Here is a 21,457-nt window from a genome sequence, read left to right as displayed (position 1 = left end):
TATATATATATATGACGGACACTGTGCTGCGTTGTCACGGGAACATCCCAGCTGAAGATAATGAGGAAATTACATCGCTGATTAAAAAGGTGATTAAACTGTGAAGATTCAAGTGTGCTGTTAAAGCATTAAAATTATTTTTGTAATATGTAAATACATAGTTATATTTGTCTGTACAGCCTATATTAAACTAAATTTTCAATTTTCAATAAAAAAACGTCGTTTGATAACTTCCCAAATAAAATGATAAATACTGTGTTTCTTGTAAGAGCGGATGGAGACCATAGAGCATAGTAAGTAAACCTCAACATATGGATATAAAAATACATAGAATACATAACACACTGCATTCATTAATGCAACAAAACAAATAAAAACTGTACTCAACCATTCTTCAGCACAAACAGCATTTTAATGGATTGCTCAAAAAAGTCTTTTTTTCAGTCATGAACTAAAGAAGAGTAAGATGCATCATTTACAGTATTCATCTTGTGTTAATATTTAATATAAACATTCATTTTGTTATTCTTCATCTCAGAGAGACATCGATATGTAAAATAATACATTGACTTTTGATGTGCATATGACACGGACACTGTAAACAAATTCTGGACAACGCAAATAAATTCATCATAAGAGCATGTTAATTAAAATAAGGCAACATACTTGAATTTAAATCTTCCAATGATGATACTGAATCAAGTCTAAGTCAGATATACCTGAAATATATATAAAGATGTTTCAGTAAAGTTGTTTTTTCTACAGTGTGTTTCTGAAACGATCATCACTTACACAACTGAGATATAACCTCTGCTTGTTATAAATGTCTCTGTATAAACAGAAAACGTCTTCAGAACTGAACTAGCACAGGCACACTTCACTGCCTGTAAATATGACCATTTCTGTGACATGAAATAAGTTTCAAATGAAGAAATGACTGATGACACCCTGTTAACGTGATGCTTTGAGTGCGAAAAAAAAAACAGACCCAGTCCTTATTCACTGAAAAGGTTTCCCTCCGCCAAAGCTCTCAGATCTCATTCGTGTTCAGATTCAGAAATCAGTGCATCGTGCAAAGTTTGTTGAAATGTAGCATTCCATCACTTTTTCACCAATGGATCCTCTGCAGTGAAGCATCAATGCATCAATGAACATCTTGAGAAGCCAAAAGCTGCGTGTTTGTATGAAACAAATCCAATAATCCATAATAACGCTTCCTCCAGTGAAAAAGTGTTCTGGTGTGAATCAGGAGAGAAATCTGCACAGATCAAGCAGCGTTTAAACTGTCATTTCTGGCTGAAATCTGAGTCCACACACACACACACACACACACACACACACATAAATACACAAATAATAATAATATTAATAAATAGTTATTGTTTTCATGTTTTGACCCATGTAACATTATTCTAATAAACCAGTGAAATTTCAGTTCCAATTTTAATACCGCAGCAAAAACTACTAGCCAAACTAATGTAGATTTCAAACATTTTTGAAGACAAATGAACAGTCAGCAATAAAATAAGAACAACCGTGAGGCCACATTATTAGATGAGCTGCTCACCTGCTTTCTTGATTCTCTTCCGCTCTTTGAGCTGGTAGGGTTTGTGGTCATGTGACAGCGGGACAGCATTACCGTCTTTATCACACAGAACCGCCCTCGAATCGCCAACATTCGCCACAGTCAGCTCCTTCTCAGACAGCAGAGCCACCAGACACGTGGTACCTGACAGAGACACAAACCGCACAGGAGCTGACCTTATCCTTTCAAAACAAAAGAGCGAAATACCTCATGAAAGAGAACAACCCTTAACTGATAAACCCATCATCACTAACAGCTCTGTGGCAGCAATGTAATACATTTCTGAAGAAAATGTCCCACTGAGGTAGTGCCCAGACGGCTTCATGGACCAGTCACAGCTGATTGTGATTATTGGGTACTATGCAGTTTAATCTGAACACTGCCAAGTACTAACGCTACACAGTTCTGTATGAAGCAGTACTGTTCACAGTATGCACATCAGTGTCTCAGCAATGGATGCTCTGCAGTGAATGGGTGCCGTCAGAATGAGAGTCCATCTTAAAGCTGGATTAGTTTCAGCTTTTGTCTTCTCCAGATGTTAACTGATGGGCTGGAGTGCTGTGGATTACTTGTGGATTATTGTGATGTTTTTATCAGCTGTTTGGACTCTCATTCTGACGGCACCCATTCACTGCAGAGCATCCATTGCTGAGACACTGATGCAGTGCTACATTTCTCCAAACCTGATGAAGAAACAAACTCATCCTGATCTCGGATGAACCGAGGGTGAGCACACTTCATTTCTGGGTGAACTATTCCATTGAGTGCTCAGCTCCAAGGTCTAATGATTGCAGACTAAATAAATATCAGACTACAGGTTCACTGCTGTGAGCTCTCACCTGCTTCATCATAGGAGGCCGACAGTTTCTCCAGAATCTCTTTGTCCATGTTGAGTATCTGCTGTCTGAGGATGGACTGGCGGGTCACAGCGCTGTTCTCCTTCTGCTTCTCATAACGCTGAAGCTGCTGCCGCAACATGACGGGAAGATGCGACTTGGCATATTCTGCTGCCGTCTGACAGACAAACAGACAATAGAAACGTTTTATTCCATTGTTGAACAAAATCTGAGACTTCACGGGGCTTCATTTCAATTTACGAACAGACTTTTGTGTGCATTCAATTTTCTTCGCAGTGCAATGGAAAAGAGATTGCAGCGATGCCATGCTGATGTCAGATGCGTTAACAACCGCTGATGCAAATCAAAATATTGCATTTGTGACATTTCTTGCTGTAAACAGGCCTTAAGAACAGACATGGTTTGAAGAGAAGTGTCTTCATCTCGATATAAACCCTGGTAAAAATAGCAGCGCTGGTGAATACTCCAGTACCTCGGGGGCTTCCTGCACTCTGACGAACCTCAGAGGAATATTAACTACACACGCATCAGTGGCCTAGACTCCAGCATTCAAGAGCACCAGAGATGCTCGTCTGTGCAGAGACTGAGTGGGCAGATGAAGAGGTGCAAGATGCGCCACTAAACTCACACCAGATGACGATTTCACGCAACCGGTGAACCTGTTTATCAGATCTCTGCTCATCTACATCCACCATTAAAGCAAAAGCCAGAGAGATTCATACAGACATTATTCTGGGTGGAGGGTCATCATTGCAGCATTTATAAAATTCAATAATCCCGTACTTTTTGACATAATACCCAGGCAGCTTCGTATACATCTCAAAATAAGCCTGCTGTGTGGGAGAGATTTGGACAACAGTCAACACTACATCAAAATGCATTACAAAGTATGTACTGGCTTTCCATTGCATTGCGTCCAGTAGCAGGGGAGCACTTTATTTTTATACTGTTTTTACAAATGAGGCCGTACCCAAAAGGAGTTTTTCTCTTCTTTTTTTTGCAGGTCTGGGTACACATTTGTCTTCAAAATATGGTTAAGTAGACACACACAAACACAGAGATGTGGGTTAATGTACTAAACACCAACCAATGAAAAGCAAATTTCACACTTCACTTGCTATAAACACTATCTACTACCAAACGAATGACACTGCAATCCAACAACCAACAGAAACCCAATGAAAGAAGAAAATGAACTCATGCCTCATGTTAGCTGCGTCTCATTTCGAATGCTGCGCCCTCCAGAGGTTGTATTTGTCAGCCACACACAGCACAGAGGATGAGTCTCATTTAAGAAAAGAAACCTTTACATCGCAAAATATGAAAGAAATTACAGTAATTTACAACTCAAGAGGAATATTATTATGGTTGCTTTTCTTAAATAAGACGTCCTTAATGACGTATGTGCCCTAAAAATGACCTCCAGAGGGCGCAGCCTTCGAAATAAGACACGGCTCTTGTAAAGATGAGCAGAAATGTTTACATTATATCTATATATGCTTCACGCCAATCCAATTATACTTACACTGATGTTTAACACTGTTGTTGTTGAGGTTTAGAAAATAAACTCAACACATCTGTCCACTAACACTTTCTAACAAGACATGCAGCATGGATTTTATTTCTCGGCATGAAATCAAAACTGAGCCTGTTTATTCTCTTAATACATGCTACTGTTATTATTGTGAACAAATCATCTGTGCATTTTAATAAACATGCACTGTTAAAATGTTTTGTGTGAAATTACAGTAGATTCCAAGTTAATAATTGCATTACTTTCAGTGGGACTTCTCTTGTGAACAAACAGCATCATGCTGTGTTTCTACAGTGCATATTTACTCTGAAGGTTCCCAGCATTCAATGCAGCATGAATAGATCATGCTGTAGAGTTTTTTCATTCTTGTTGGTTTTATTTGTGCTACTGAACTTGTTTTTGGTTCATTTTTAGCAGTTTGTGTTCTTGGTTTATGTTGTAAGTGTTGGTTTTATTTCTTGAGTGTTACCATTGTTGTGTTGTGTATATCAAGGATTGATGTCACATCTTTCAAAGACGTTTCTCAGCAGTCGCTTCACTATTGTGAAAGATTCATCCACAAACAGTTATGAATATGAAATAAGTTATTATTAATCTTCATGCTTAAATATTGCTAAAATAATATCTTCATGTTCATGCTAAGGATAGTTTGACTATCTTAAAATCAGGCAATTCACTTATTTCATATTCTGGCTTGTCATCATTTTAACAAATATTTTCATTTGTCACACTTCTGACGTGACTAGATCAGAAATTTGAATATGAATATTCAAGGCCAAAGAGCCCAAACTAATACTAATCACCATTATGGTGACTTCAAAACAATTACAGCAGTAAACAACTAAATTTCTCTCAGTGGCACAGTTAAAGACAACTTTATAATGTGAATTCACAGTAAAACAAGAGCAGTTAATGACTGTCATTTGTAAGAAAATGACCAACATGCATCGATTTCACAGTAAATTTCTGACTACAGTAATTTTGTTACAATCACCAGCTGGAATATGAGCTCCTCCAGAGGGCACTCCACCCCAGACTGTTGTCACTCATTTACTAACTACATTCCCCATAATCCTTTGCCTGGACTCTTGATTACTGATTGCATTCACCTGTGTCTTGTTACCTCCATCATCCTGATCCCTGGACTGTTTCCTTGTTTTCTGATTGTTTGCTGCCTGCACAGACCTTCGCCTGTTTATTGGATTACTCTTTTGTCTCGTCCTGGATTGTGCCTGTTTGCTGTTGTGGGCCCTGCCTGTTTGACCACTCTTTTGAATAAAGCCTGCACTTGGATTCACTACTGCGTTGTCACGCCTCCCACGTTGCAAATTTATTGTAAAATAATACTCTTTAATCCTGCAAATTCCTGGCAATTCTTTACAGTGTGTCTTGACCATGTTTAATTAAAGTGTCAATAAATCACTCTTCCTGACTGTATAGTAATTGGCACACAGTGCATTATACATGGAAATGGGAGCAATTTCAGACAGTAAATATGCTTTCAGCTGCTAATGATGCCTGGATAGTGCAAAGCAGAGTGGATCATATGCACAATTCAGCCAGGCTCAATACCTCAATGTAGTGTTGGAGACCACAAACTACTTTCGACCCATTTGAATTCTACACCAAATATTCTACTTGCATCTCAAATGGTTAAACAGCCTCGAAATTATAACAAACAAATCAGCACTGACAAAATTACATCTTACAATACTATTTATGAGTGGTATTTACCTTGATTTCTGTTGCTTTTCTGTTTTGTCTTATATATATATATATATATATATATATTCTGTTTTGTTTTTATATTTTTGTCTTACATATATTTTAAAGCAAATACTTTTGTTACCAGTGTTTTTGCATCTGCACTCACATCTTTTACTGTGTTTTACATGTACACCCAGTTGATTTACATTCTCAGTGATTTCAATAATAACATGCATGGCATGGAAGCTTTGGCTGATGAAAAGCAGTGTGTGCGAGAAACTGAGCCTCCACCTGTCTATTTACATCTGCTTTTCCTGCCTGTGTTCGGTAACAACTGTGGACAACTAGATTTGGACTTTTTCTGAGAAAAATCACGGCTCAAGAAGAGTTTGCCCATGTAACACAATGCTAGAGTACTGTGAATGGTTTTAACCCATTTGTGCCCAAATTTTTCTGAATGGTTTCATGCATATAGTCATGTTAATAATGTCCTATGTGAACATGTTATGCATTTATTTTCCCCAGGTTTTTGTTTTTTTTCTTGAAAATCGTATTTGAATGTGCGGCAACTATAGCTGCCGGTGGGCAAATATGTTGTATGCACCCCTTCAATGTCAAATTTGAATAGGAGGAGAGCTTTTGGCATCTAACTCATAATAACTGCTTTCAACAGATCAGTCTTTATTCATAAACAAATTTATCATGCATTAAAGTCCAAGAACATTCGATGCAAACCCCAAAAAAGTTGCATCTAGCTTATAATCTCTTGAATATGAAAACACAACAAATTCATTTGTCTTAAAGCGGTGGAACATAGTGCAGAACAAAGTGCAGCCATTAAGTTGCCCCAACAGGGTATTGTGTATCAAAGAGTTAAATTAAAATAAATAGAATGAAGAAAATCTATATAATAAAAAGGTATACCTAAAAGAAAATTACGCATTTAACTGTTTGATTACCAACATTCTGCAACATATCTTCTTTTGTGCTCAACAGAAGAAAGAAACTCATAGGTCTGCAACTTGAGGATGACTAAATGAAGACACAATTTCCATTTTTGGGTGAACTTTCCCTTACGCAAGCAGTGAAGGTACAAGTCTATATGCTTATTTAAATAATTATCATGTGTAGGCTACACCCATGATTGTTTGTTTATTTATTTACTTATTATTAAACATGCAGGTATTTTCATTCTTAGAGGTGTGTTAGTTAAATGAAAATAAAGAAATAAATAGAATGAAGAAAATATTACATCTATATAATAAAAAAGGTATACCTGAAAGAAAATTATGCTTTTTTTTTAGGCCCATAGTATTCAATGGCTGACTGTAGTAGGTGATTTCATATAATAATGTAAATGTAAACTCATTACTTGTCTGAATTTCAACATTATAATGGAATCATAAGTCATAAAAAGAATTAGGGTCCTTGACCAATTAGAAGGAAATGCATCCAAACGGGATAAAGGGGCCTCAATATTTTGCCCCTTACAAGACATAATGTCATAAAAGGGAGAATAAGATAATCTACAGCAATTAATCCCATGCGTTTATCTTTCCATTCTTCCTTTTGTGTGACTGACTGAAGTTTGTAAACTGCTGCTGTCCCTTGAAAACTGGAAATTCCCCCACAATTGGTTGTTTTCTTGCATGTCATTGAGAAATAAAACATGGATAACATCTAGAAAAATACTTACAAAAGGAAAATGGCAACTATAAACTGCGGTAACTATAGTTGCCGGTGGGCTTAAATGGGTTTTAAGGCATTGCTAAGCCCTTTCTAGGGTGTTCTGAGTGGTTTCTGAATGGTTTCAATGATGCACATAACAGCTGCTGCACCTTTTGCACCTGTTTCTGAATATTGTTTGATCTAACATTTGATTTTTTTAAGGTTGACATCATTATGCGCACCATTTTATCAGTAAAAGGCCAATTCGATGGAAACAGGCTGAAGACAGCAAACTTTGCAAACTTTTTTTCCCACATTTTCACTTTGTGGATAACAGAACGGTGCAAAAAATGGATTGAAGCATGGCTATTGATACTAATGATTTCCCACTGGAGCAGTTTTGGAGCTTGTAATGGATATATCGTGTGTGTATATATTGTGTGATCTCATGCTGTTTGCTTGTTGCCAGTACGTCAAAACCACAAAATGTAAATTGTCTGAAATTTAAAAGACTGGTACATTTTGTAAAAGTGTGGCAAATGGCGCGTTCAAAAAAATATCTGGGATTGGTATCGGCCACAGCAAAATTTACCATTTATATTCTCAATCCCTGCATTGCAAATGACTCAGATCACACCTGTAAGGAAGCACTTTTCAAGTACAGAATCAAATCTGGGAAAAAATACACTGATGTGTAAAATTAGGCTTTAAAATTATGTTTTTACCATATTTTCCAAGAAATATACCGCTTGTCTAATACAAAACTTCTACTACACTAAAATGTCAGTGTTTGGATGTCTGTGAAGGTGAAAGCAGGAGTTTGAATATTGTCCAATTATGAATTGCGCTCAACACATTTTAGATCTCATTAGCCGGGTTTCCATCCAAAGTTGCTCATTTAAATTATGCGCAAAACTCGAATATCGCATAAAACACTTGCGAACAAGCATAGTTTCCATACAACAAGTCAAAGAGAACAAAATCGCCACTTCCTGATAAACTGGCACTATGAATCACTAAGAAAAGTAGGAGAATATAATCATTTTCATATATAATAAATTACTCGCGCCTCAGAGCGAGCAGCTTTCGGCGGTGGATGCTGCTGTTTGGGAACGCAGTCGTGTAAGACATTTCTGGGAGGCAATTATACAGAAATACTTTGATGACAGACTTTGCTCGTGCATTTCCGAATGACCATAACAACATTTCAGATGCTGTGGAATGAGATCGGTCAAGTTTTGCCGTCCCATAGCGCAAAGTCACATGACTTTTTTGATGCGCTTGGAGGAATTTATTCGCAAAATGCATTTCCATCTCCCATTATTCACATCAACCCTTTTTCGCACGAGTCAAAAACCACCTCAAGCGAGTGTAAAAACATTTTTGCGAATTAAGGGATTTTTATTCTAAATTTGACATAGCTAATGGAAACATAGCTAATGACATGAATTTTGGGTGTTTGGGTTCACACACTTGTATATGTCTGGGGCCGTACCGTCCGAATGAATCACTGAATCCACAGACCCAACGCTTCATATAGTGAATAAGAGCGTTTCACACCTGCTCCCCTCATGTCTCTTACTGAGGAAAGTTTTACAGCTGCTGTATTTTCACCCATCACACCTGATGACCTTCAGCCTGGATGAGAGTAAGGGTAAGCACGTTCCCATCCTTCCAGCAAAACACTGATTATCTGGGGAATGCTGATGTTTTTGTAGACGATGTGTCTGTGCTTTAGGGACTGTGTGACCCAGGGAGTGGATAATCTGGACAATCACCGCCACACTACATCTAGCTACAAGTCAATGGAAAATTCAACTGGACTCAATCCATGATAGGACTGACCACAAAACCAGTCATAAGGGTCAATTTTGTGAAATTGAGATTTCTGAAAGCTGAATAAATGAGCTTTTCATTGATGTATGGTTTGTTAGGATAGGACAATATTTGGTCGAGATACAACTATTTGAAAATCTGGAATCTGAGGGTGCAAAAAAATCTAAATATTGAGAAAATCATCTTTAAAGTTGTTCAAATGAAGTTCTTACCAATGCATATTACTAATCAAAAATTAAGTTTTTTTCTATAATATCTTCATGGAACATGATCTTTACTTAATATCCTAATGATTTTTGGCAGTCGATAATTTTGACCCATACAATGTATTGTTGGCTATTGCTACAAATATACCCCAGCGACTTAACACTGCTTTTGTGCTCCAGGGACACATATTTGTTTATTATTTATATGCACCATAAAAATTTTTTTTCAAAGATGTAAAGAAAGATTACTGGAGTACATTTTACAAGAAAATACTATTTCAGTTTCACTACTTCAAAATTCCATGTTTAATTTAACGTGTTACTTGCCATTTCTTTGTAATTACTAAATTACTAGCAATTTCTGAATAAAAATAGATTCTACACTAATTTTTTTTCAGTGTAGTTTGTTTGTATTGCTTTTATTCTGCATATAATTTGCTTGTTCTACTGTGAAGTACTTAAAATAGACATATTATGCCCTTTTTTACAATATGTAATATAAGTCTCTGGTGTCCCCAGAATGTGTCTGTGAAGTTTCAGCTCAAAATACTCCACAGATCATTTATTATATTATTTTGAAAATGCCTATTTTGAGTGGAAGCAGAAACACGCTGTTTTTCGGGCCTGGCTCTTTAAATGCAAATGAGCTGCTGCTCCCCGCCCCCTTTTCCAGAATAGAGCTGTGGCGCTGTGGGTGTAAACTTACAGATTAAGGGGCGGTAATATTATAATGAGATCCCTTTGCCACGTCACCAAGGGAGCGAAATCAGACGCGCTCGTTTTCTCAGACGCTTGCAGAAAAAGGCTTCCCAAAACAAAGTTACTGGGTTAATCTTTTTCACGTTTCCTTGGTTGGTAGATGCACCGGAGACCTGATTATAGCACTTACAACCTGGAAAAGTCAGATTTCGCTGAAACGAGTCTGCATCAGGATGATTCGCACAAACATTCATCCAGTCCCTGATACATGTGAAAGCAACCAACGTGTGCTGGTTTCCAGAGGAATTCCTCTATTCAGCATCCTGAAGTCAATACAACTGATTCAACTTTGTCAACATAATCACAGCGTTTCTGTGCACATCACAATCTTCTTTTTAACCTGACAAAAGCATTCATTACCAGTGAGTCGTTCATTGCAACATGAGTTGCAATGAGTAAATGATGACAGAATTTCTATTTCCAGGTGAACTAACCCTTCAATTCTTTTAAATCACAAAGCACTTCAGCCCTCTTCACATGTTATTGATTTTGATCAAAGGATGTCAGTCCTCTCTGAATTGAAAATATTCTGTCCATATGATTGTGTTTATTAGCAAATGAGAGTCCATCTGAAATGTTCTGGAGTCATTCCTGCCGGGGCCTTCCTTTCATCTTCTGACAATCTAATTAAAAACTGACCGCACAACTGTAATCAGAAGCAGTCAGCAAACACACACACACACACACACATATGGAGTGTGTAACATCAGCTGCACACACATCACACCGACGTCTGCAAAAATCACCAAACTGTAGGGCAAGATCTTACTATACTGGGATATACTGGAACCTGAGTTAATACCAACACTTAGCTTGCACACAGATTTGATTTAAATAAGTTACTTCATTTTTGAACTAGTCTGCTAGACAGAGTTTTAGTAAATGGATCTAAACCATCTGTGTATCACCTTCTCCAAAGTCTGGAGAATTCCATCAGACGCCAGCAGCGTCCAAACATGTGCTCAGCAGAAACAGACCTTCATCTTCAGAGGAGCACAGATGTGTGGATGAAAAATAACATATAATAAAAGGACACATCTTAGTTCGAGAGCAGACGCCTGATGCCTCTTGGTGTCAACAACCTGTTACTGGCAAGCAACCACCAGCAGGTAAGGCTGAAGTAGATCTCAAATTCAAGACACAGGGACAGAAAATGTATACATTTTTAACACTTCATATAGTTCACACGAAGGGTGCCGTTTTTCTCCAAAAATTACCATGATTACAAATGAGATATCGATTTTTTACAACAGTTCAATAAAGAAGTTAATTAAGACAACGGACACTTTTAGAGAAAATGGCTTTATAAAGGAAAAAATGCCCATAAAATGTAAAAATCAGTTTAAACTTATTGGAAAATATTAATTTCTATCAGTGTGAACTGACCAGCACACAGAATATGAATAATATAAAAAACTTTAGGAGTCAGCTGTCCATGGCAGTCCTTAAGATACCAGCACAATAACACACTCAGCACAATATTGTCTAATTATCATTATCGATAAAATCCCAGAAAATATGGAGATATTATTTTTTTGTCAATATCGCACACCCCTAGGCTGAAGGACCACCAAATAATAAACGTGCATCTTCAACTATGTTAGCCTACCAGGAGGCTGAACTTGCAAACAGAGTCCAGAGCCCTCAGGCTTTACTGCCAAGTTGTCTTCCTGCCTCTAGTCAAGAAGTAGAGGTAGGGAGACATGCGCGTCTGCTGCTCCCGTACCTCACCATGAATCATCAATAAGGCTTTCTCTAGAAGATTTTGATACTGTCTCACTGGTGCGGTCCAGTTTCCCAACCAGAAGATTTCTTAGTGCTGAACTGCCCTGACTGTACTGATGTGATTGGTCAGGCTCTGTAATACGGTTTCAGGTTTGAGCTGGGTAGGAAATTATTTGACCCCCCTGATGCTTGCACTTCAATCATCTATGACAGATGCCCCTTTGAATGGCAGCATCAGAGCTGCTGGATGCTTCCCTACAGGCTCTGGGGTCAATCGTTCTTTTTAGCAGGAAAGCCCTGGGGCTACTGACTCTGGCTAGATGTCAAGGTATGGCAAGCACTGACAGACTACTAGAGCAGGGGTGGCCAACTTCAGTCCTGCAGAATTTCGCTCCAACCCTAATCAAACACACCTGAACAAGCTAATCAAGGTCTAAGGGTTACTAGAAAGCTACAGGCAGGTGAGTTTTTATCAAGGTTGGAGCAATGCTCTGCAGGACTGTGGCTCTTCATCACCGAAGTTGGCCACCCTGACTATTATGGCGCTTTTCCACTGCATGGTACGGCACGGTACGGTTCGGTTTTCCACTGGGTACAGTACCTGGTACCTGGTACTTTTTTTAGTACCACCTCGGTTGGGGTTCCAAGGCAACCGTACCGTTACCAAAACGTGACGTGTAAACTCTGCTGATCACGGATTGGCCGGAGAGAATCGTCACTACCTGCGTCACTGAACTTGCGACACAAACACAACAGAACCGCTAGATTTAAATCAGCACAGCCGGAAGAATCGAACGCAACTGTTTTGACCGAGCGCACCTTTTTTTAACAACCAAAAATGGCTGTTTCGTGGTCTGTTGAGGAAGTACAGACGTTCCTCTCGTTGATAGCAGAGGAGCGGATCCAGCGAGAGCTTGATGGGGCGACGCGGAATGAAAAAGTTTTTCAGGAGTCGCGGCAGTGACTGTGAATAATCCCGCACATGTGAATAATCCCGCCCAATCTAAAGCGGTACTAAACTGCAGTGGAAACGCAAACCGAGCCGAGCTGTGCCGTACCACGCAGTGGAAAAGCGCCATTAGAGTCAGGCTGCAATAGCCTTTGTTAATGCCACTGGTGCCTGGGCATGGTTTTAGGCCTGCTCCTCAGGAAGCTTTGGAGCGTAGAGCATGTGCAGCTGAGTCGTAGTCCCAACACCTTGAGCACAAGGAGGTTATTCTGATTATTCAGCACACTCTCAGACAGCCATTGCAGCAGCATGAACAAGGTCAGTCTTATAGACCAGTGGTTCTCAACTCCAGTCCTGGGGACTCGCTGTTTTGCACATTTATTGTCTTCCTTAATTAACACACTTGATTCAGATCATCAGTTCATTAGGAAAGAGCTCCATGAACTGAACCAAGTGTGAAAAATAAGAGAAACTAGGGATGTAACGATTCACTCAACTCACAATGCGATACGATTCATAATACGATTTTCTCACATTTTTTTTTTTTTAACAAAATGAGATTTGAGACCAATTATAAATGAAAAGATGTCCTTTTATTATTGCTTGGACAAAATGCTGAACTTTTCTTTGTGAAATTTAAATATAAAATTTGAAAACAAACCCCAAATCAAATAAATAAACAACACAAATAAAAGAAATCTCTTCATATAAACAAACTTAAGGCTTTGCCTGTTGTCTTTCCATTCAGTTAGAGGCAATCACTGGATTTTAATCATGATCCAAACAAAGATTCTGCGCACATGCTGCATGCGCAGAATCTAATCTAAATTAGATTGTATAATTTCAAAATTTTCGAAAACAGAATGGTCTGACTTTAACTTCGTGAAATTATGCTACATAAAACATCTGAATGAGGCAAAAACAGCAGATGGGCTGAATGAGAGAGCAAATTCTCTCTCTGACAGCAGGTGGCGCTCATGGAACAGCAGAGATACAGCATTTCCTTGGTTACCGCCGTAAACAAAGCAGCGCTGCTTTAATATGCACTATACAGAGTCAAAATGAAAAGAAAATATCATCTAAACTTTTCTAAAAGACAGTCAGTTCCCCTCAGAGATACATTCATATAAAGTCTTACCCCCAACTGTATCGCGATTTATTTAATATCTCAACCGACAGCAGGTGGCGCTCATGGAACAGCAGAGATACAGCATTTCCTTGGTTACCGCCGTAAACAAAGCAGCGCTGCTTTAATATGCACTATACAGAGTCAAGATGAAAAGAAAATATCATCTAAACTTTTCTAAAAGACAGTCAGTTCCCCTCAGAGATACATTCATATAAAGTCTTATCCCCAACTGTATCGCGATTTATTTAATATCTCAACCGATTTGAATCGTCACATATTTGTATCGATTTTCAACCAGCTCGAACTGCATCGTTACAGCCCTAAGAGAGACATATGAAATGTGCAGAGCAGTGGGTCCCCAGGACCAGAAGTGAGAACCACTGTTATAGACCAATACACGGGTCAATGTGCCCTAGTGCACGTGTCAAACTCCGGTCCTGGAGGACCACTGTCCTGCAGAGTTTAGCTCCAACCAGCTCCAAAACACCTGTCTGGAAGTAATCTTGAACACCTTGATTAGCTGGTTCAGGTGTGTTTAATTAGGGTTGGAGCTAAACTCTAAAGGACAGTGGCCCTCCAGAAACTGAACTTGACACCCCTGCCCTACTGCCTCCCTGTCAAGAGGCGACAGCTCGTTCTCATTTCTGGCCACCTGCATGACTGTCCGATATACAATTCCCTCCCCACAAGGAAGGGGAAACTGCTCTCCGCCACTGCTGATGGTCTCTCAGCTACAGGTTTGGAGAGACATTACACACAAGAAATTCCATCACAGACCCGCATTATGTATCCCTGTTCGGCCTAAAGTAGATCAGGACCCTTGCCAGGCTCTTGCCGCTGCTGCAGACGTGCCGGAGCTGCTGAAGAAAGAGGACAACAGAACCTATAGACACTCAGACCCATCCCAAGGGCTTCCATTCAAAGTACTTTCTTGTTTGGAAAAAGGATGGGAGTTTCAGACTTTAGACAAGTAAACACACACCTCAATCATCTTCCTTTCTACATGTTATGGGTGTCGTACTATCAAGCCTGGCAGGTGGTTCACCGCTGCGGACCTAAAGGATGTGTATTAACATATTCCTGTTGTAGGCCATGACAGACAGTTTCTGCGGTTACGGCTGAACATACCAGCACTGTGTTCTTCCCTTCGGATTATTGCGCTCCCTCTGTGTGTTCACATAGAGTAGTGTACTCAAGTAGCACTGGAACCACTGCAACATGGCAACCTGTTGATTCTTCCATTTCTGGATGACTGGCTGCTGTGCGCCAGGACACCTTGGCAGGTGGTCAACAACACACGGTGCCAGCAGGATAAGGAGGACTGTGGCAGCATCTTGGCATACAGGGAAGGTGGAGCCCACAGCTGAGAGGATGTCATATCAACCTGTTGGGAGTTTTTCTTACCCTGAGGCATTCCAGGTAGTGACTCTCAAGGAGACACGTACTGGAGTACACAAACTGTTTCTCATCCATCATCAGGGAGGAAAGAGATCTCAGCCATGACTCCAACTGATAAGCATTGTTGCTATGGCAGAAAGAAATCTCCTGTCAATCAGAGTGATGCATATTCCTGGGCAGAGCAACAATTTGGTGGATTCTCCATCTCAAGAGATTGGTGTCACAAGGGTGTGGTTTGATCAGTTTGAGAGAGATACAGGCTAGTGTCCAGTGGACCTCATTGCTAGCAGGACAACAACACGTTGTCTCCTATGGTTTGCGGTAGAGCAGGAGCAAGGGTCACTGTGTGCATGGCACTTAAATCGCTAGTGCATGTGGGATTTCTAGACATTGCCCCACAGTGCCTTATGAGCCTCTTGAACGAGCTGACATTAAGCATCTTTCTATGAAGACAACCTTCCTCTTGGCCATAACATCAGCCAAGAGGGTCAGTGAGTTGTTATGTCCTCTCAGTGAGTCTACAATGCCTTAAGTAGGGTAACCTGAGGATGATTCATTTTCTTGCACTGATGGATGACTATCCTTCATCAGACCTCAATTTATCATCAAGAGCCACAGGGAGAGAGATACAGGCTAGTGTCCAGTGGACCTCATTGCTAGCAGGACAACAACACGTTGTCTCCTATGGTTTGCGGTAGAGCAGGAGCAAGGGTCACTGTGTGCATGGCACTTAAATCGCTAGTGCATGTGGGATTTCTAGACATTGCCCCACAGTGCCTTATGAGCCTAACGAACGAGCTGACATTAAGCATCTTTCTATGAAGACAACCTTCCTCTTGGCCATAACATCAGCCAAGAGGGTCAGTGAGTTGTTATGTCCTCTCAGTGAGTCTACAATGCAAAGTAGGGTAATCTGAGGATGATTCATTTTCTTGCACTGATGGATGACTTTCCTTCATCAGACCTCAATTTATCATCAAGAGCCACAGGTATTAAATTTGTGTTTTCTATACCTGCTTTTTTTGACTCTCAAAGAGGCGGCACCTGCTGACTTGTATTTTATGAATCATCAAGGACCCCGGTTTCAGCTAAAAATCATCTTTACTGTTCTACTGAAAAAAGAAACACACCTACATCTTGGGTGGCCTGAGGGTAAGTAAATTAACAGCACATTTTCATTTTTGGGTTAACTATTCAGAACTATAACAGTTACATGATCTCTGGGTAACGAGTGGCTTTATACATTATTACAGGAAAACATCATGTGATTACTGAACCACTGCACTGGAGCAGCTCTATGAGGCATCAAATCAAACATAAAATACATCAGATCAAACAATAAAATGATCAGTGCATGTAACACAAGCCTGTACCAATACATTTCAACTGGCAAAATTAAGCATGGATGTGATTAAACAGCTATTTACTAAATAAATTAAGCCAACTTATGATTCATTTGGTTTCTCTAACCAATACTTTTTTAAATTACAAATGCAATGAAAATTCAGGCATTGACATGTACCAAAACTGCAAGTATTGCCATCATACTCAGTCTGGAAAAAACTGGTATTGGATTATCCCCAACAGTGTCTGTGTACAGTGCAATACAACTACCACTTGAAAAATACCCTGGCTGTATCTTGAGGCTTTGGTATGGCGGCTGTCACACCAATATATCATGCAAGACTGTCACCCACACATCATTCAAAGGCTCACCCATGCTCACCAACACCCACACATGACCAACACACTTGTCCAAATGCTCAATCATACTCTCACACACCATGACACCCACACTCTCATCCACACACCACCACACGCTCTTATTTAGTGCTCATCCAGACGCTCACCCACACATCATCTAAAGCTCACACGTGCTCATCTAAACACATGCACTCATCCAAACGTTCACACTTACGCTCACCCACACCTTCATCCATATACCCGTGAGGCCTGAAATCACATGCAGGACGGCACACAATTTTACTCTGTTTATATTGTGCACAAAACATTTATTAGCTGTAACAAGTGTGTCGAATGTTCATCAGTTCATTCACACCTTCAGTAACCCAAAACACATACACCGACTCACGCACGGTGAAATGCACAGACATTTCAAAGCTCTAATCTGGAAATAGTTTTTCATCACTCCGCTCTGACATTAACAGCCTTTTTATTTTAAGCATACTGAACCGTGACCTGAAAACCAAACCATCATATTCATATAGTCCTAATTATTACACATCTACATGACAGTGGTTTACAGACCTTGTTAGTGAGTCTTGATGCCGAAAATCATTTGGACTCACATTTAAATTCAGTAGGTATTATATAAATAATTTATTATACGTGAGGGATAATGTACATCTTGCCTTAAAATAGTGTCTTTGTACAATCTGGTAATAGTGTTTGTAATTTATTATGCAGCATCTCACTATTAAATCTTTTCAAGAGATTCAAAAGGTGCCTTTTTTAATATTGTGATTGTTTATAAACTGCAATTATGCTCATAATCACAATTGTTTTTATTCGTTATATGTCCACTTTGTTCGAATCTGCGGTTGAAAAATACAATATAAAATGCAGGTGCAAGAGCAACGACAGAATTTACATTTATTTATTTTTTTATGTTTTTCTATATATCGCAAAACTGTTTAAAACTGAGCTTGAGAAGAGTTTTTGCCTATATTATATGTTTTTACGAAAATTTAATTTGAAACTGGCCTTTTTTGTACATTTATTTAACCAATGCTGTTTTGTGTTACATTAAAGAAATTCAGTTCATTATTTTTTTGAATATGCTCCTTAACGACTGAATTTTTAGCTATTCTGGGTTTAATACAGTATATAACAGACTTCTGACAAAATCATGTATTACGACAAGATTATTTAGTTCAGTTACTTATTTTATTTCAAGTGGATAAATGTGGTCAAAACCAACACGCTTCTTAATTAAGCAATGAGTGGGGTTGTTTGCACATCATGTAAACATCTTAATTTGAATAAGCCCTTACTTTGATTGTCAATAATCACATTATTGCATGCAATATGCACTTGGTGACTTTTCAGGCCAGAGCAGCAACTCTGGAAAGATCGCAGGCAGATGCAGAATGAGCACACTCTCACACAAAATTCATTCACTCTGGAGATATAATCCATAATAATGATCAATAATACTGCATTTTCTTACATGCCATTATTCCCCTGAGTTTTATCTGTCATTTACTAAAACTGACAAATGGACTAAACTCCCCATTTCTTAACATAATACACTCACTCTGGCCTCATTAGGAGAACTTTATATTTAAAAGCACTATAGTTATTACTAATCCAGTTGTGTTTCTTCGAATCTGCTGCACTGGATCCATGCAATAAGTGTTTAGATGATGCACATTGTCATTGGTTTGGTTGGTGCTCACAGATTGGCACAGATATCATAACTGTGAGTTGATGAGCATCATTTAGAAAAGTGATACCACAGTTCACCATAGTACTACATTTACCACGATCAAAATAAACAAACTCAAATTGCCTGTTTTTTAAAATCATAGACGACAACACTGAAAAATTCAAAAATCTGCTGTCTTAATAATACATACAGCTCAAAACAGCGAAAACACTCGTTAGTTATTCTCATTAAGAATGAAAAAATGAACTACTTTGACATAAAAATGGCCATTGCATTTACATTTAGCAGAGACAAAAAACAACCAAACAATGATAACAAAAGTGTGTGTGTGTGTCTAAAATTCCAAAAACAGCTGCCTGTTTCTCTTAAACCTGTACAGCACAAACACAATGCTTAGTGTAATATGGCTTCCAATTATTTCAAAACAAGTAAAGGTCTCATTAAGAATGAAAAAATGAACTACTTTGACATAAAAATGGCCATTGCATTTACATTTAGCAGAGACAAAAAACAACCAAACAATGATAACAAAAGTGTGTGTGTGTGTGTGTCTAAAATTCCAAAAACAGCTGCCTGTTTCTCTTAAACCTGTACAGCACAAACACAATGCTTAGTGAAATATGGCTTCCAATTATTTCAAAACAAGTAAAGAAAAACTTCTGGAATTTTGATCACACTTTATGTTAAGGTCAAATTCTCACTATTAACTATGTCCATGAAGGTATTTTGTAAATTTCCTACCGTAAATATATCAAAAATGTATTATCATTAGTAATACGCATTGCTAAGAACTTAATTTGAACAACTTTAAAGATGATTTTCTCAATATTTTGATGTTTTTGCACCCTCAGATTCCAGATTTTCAAATAGTTGTATCTCGGCCAAATTTGATCATATCCTAACAAACCATACATCAATGGCTTTCAGATGCTGTATAAATCTCAATTTCAAAAAAATGTATGCTTATGACTGGTTTTGTGGTCCAGGGTCCCAAATATGGTCATGCAGAAAATGGGCTTTAATATGCGCTTTATAAGCACTAATAAACAGATAGTAATCTGCATGCTAATAATAAGCAACTAGTTAATATGTGAGAATTGGTCCCTAAACTAAAGTGTTAATTTTTATGGAAACCCAAAAAGTGATAATATGAGAATGTTTGTGACCCTGCAGCACAAAAGCAGTGTTAAGTCGCTGAGGTATATTTGTAGCAATAGCCAACAATACATTGTATGTCACGGTTGCCTACTGTGAGGAGCGAGGAAACGAGGGATTTCACACAGAACAGTCTTTAATGATACACAGGAGGAAACACAGGGTAGCCAGAAGTCACACGTAGCACTATGACGTTAAGAACCGACAAACACATAAGAATTGGTCCCTAAACTAAAGTGTTAATTTTTATGGAAACCCAAAAAGTGATGGTAGCCTACGAGATGTCATAATGTTGGTACAGACCACACTACTGAAAGAGATATCTGCATGTTACAAGCCGCTTTAAAGAATAGCATAATACTTTATAGACAGACAGACAGAGAGACAGATGCATGCACAGACAGACAGACAGACAGATGCATGCACAGAGAGACAGACAGACAGATGCATGCACAGACAGACAGACAGACAGATGCATTCACAGACAGACAGAGACACAGATGCATGCACAGACAGACAGAGAGACAGATGCATGCACAGACAGACAGACAGACAGACAGATGCATGCACAGAGAGACAGATGCATGCACAGACAGACAGACAGATGCATGCACAGAGAGACAGAGAGACAGATGCATGCACAGACAGATGCACAGACAGACAGATGCATGCACAGACAGCCAGAGAGACAGATGCATGCACAGACAGACAGACAGACAGACAGATGTTTACCTCTCCACCATGCCCATCGAAGACGCCAAAGATGGTCGGATGGCTCTTGTTGAGTGTGTCCGTGAGAATGTCAAACCTGTCCTCCATGTGGTCCCTCCTGCCCTGGATCGAGTACACCGCCGCACTCTTGCTCCTGTGCTGCCAGGTCCTGGAGAGCTCCTCGTCCAGCTCGTTCTGCATCATCTCCGCCACCTTGCCCTTCATCATGTTCACCGCGTCGCGGCTCGAGCGCACGATGGTCTTCACCTCATCCGTGTGGAAGAGGAAACTCCAGAGAGCCAGACTGAGACAGAAGAGCAGCAGGGTCTCCGGCCGCAGCAGGAGATAGCGCATGATTCGAGCCAGCAGAGACATCAGACCCATGCTCTCCCTCTCTCTCACACACACACACACACACACACTGCACTAATGACGGCGGCGCATCAGAGACAGAGACTCGTGCGCTCCTCCTGCGCTGATGACGGGCGCAAACATCAAAAACCTGTATAATATATATATGCTGACAGAATCAGATCATCAGTCCCAGAGCTGTGTGATTGAGTCTCACACTCACATACAACACAATGGTCTCACACATGTTTATTTTAATTCTACTACACCCCTCTTAGACATACACGAAACCAAACAACCTGTCAGAATAAAAGCCCCAGCTCTGTGCTGGAGTAATGGATGATCAATAAAAATAGAAACCACAAAATTGCGAGTCAGAGTTTACTGAGATGATAACTGCACGGAGGTAAAAATAAAATTACTGAGAAAAAATACGTAAGTGATAATATGCAAACTTGCAGTGTAATCAAATGGATTG

At 39.3% G+C, this 21,457-nt stretch overlaps 1 protein-coding gene across 1 annotated transcript in view; it reads right to left on the bottom strand.

Moving 5' to 3' along the window:
* The window catches only part of LOC107720409 (protein phosphatase 1L-like), a 22,692-nt gene extending 1,447 nt beyond the window's left edge, over positions 1 to 21,245 (bottom strand). The window contains exons 1-3 of the mRNA XM_016528106.1: positions 20,650 to 21,245; positions 2,425 to 2,599; positions 1,568 to 1,729 (exon numbers count right to left, since the gene is read on the bottom strand). Coding sequence (XP_016383592.1) covers positions 1,568 to 1,729; positions 2,425 to 2,599; positions 20,650 to 21,012 — 700 coding nt within the window. The 5' untranslated portion in view covers positions 21,013 to 21,245. The remainder of the gene's footprint in view (positions 1 to 1,567; positions 1,730 to 2,424; positions 2,600 to 20,649) is intronic.
* Positions 21,246 to 21,457: the final 212 nt, after the last annotated feature.

Source organism: Sinocyclocheilus rhinocerous, unplaced genomic scaffold (genome assembly GCF_001515625.1).
Source record: "Sinocyclocheilus rhinocerous isolate Xijiao unplaced genomic scaffold, SAMN03320098_v1.1 scaffold601, whole genome shotgun sequence".
Classification (NCBI taxonomy): Eukaryota; Metazoa; Chordata; class Actinopteri; order Cypriniformes; family Cyprinidae; genus Sinocyclocheilus; species Sinocyclocheilus rhinocerous.
Note: the sequence above shows the minus strand (reverse complement) of the source record. Positions and strands in the feature narration are given on the sequence as shown.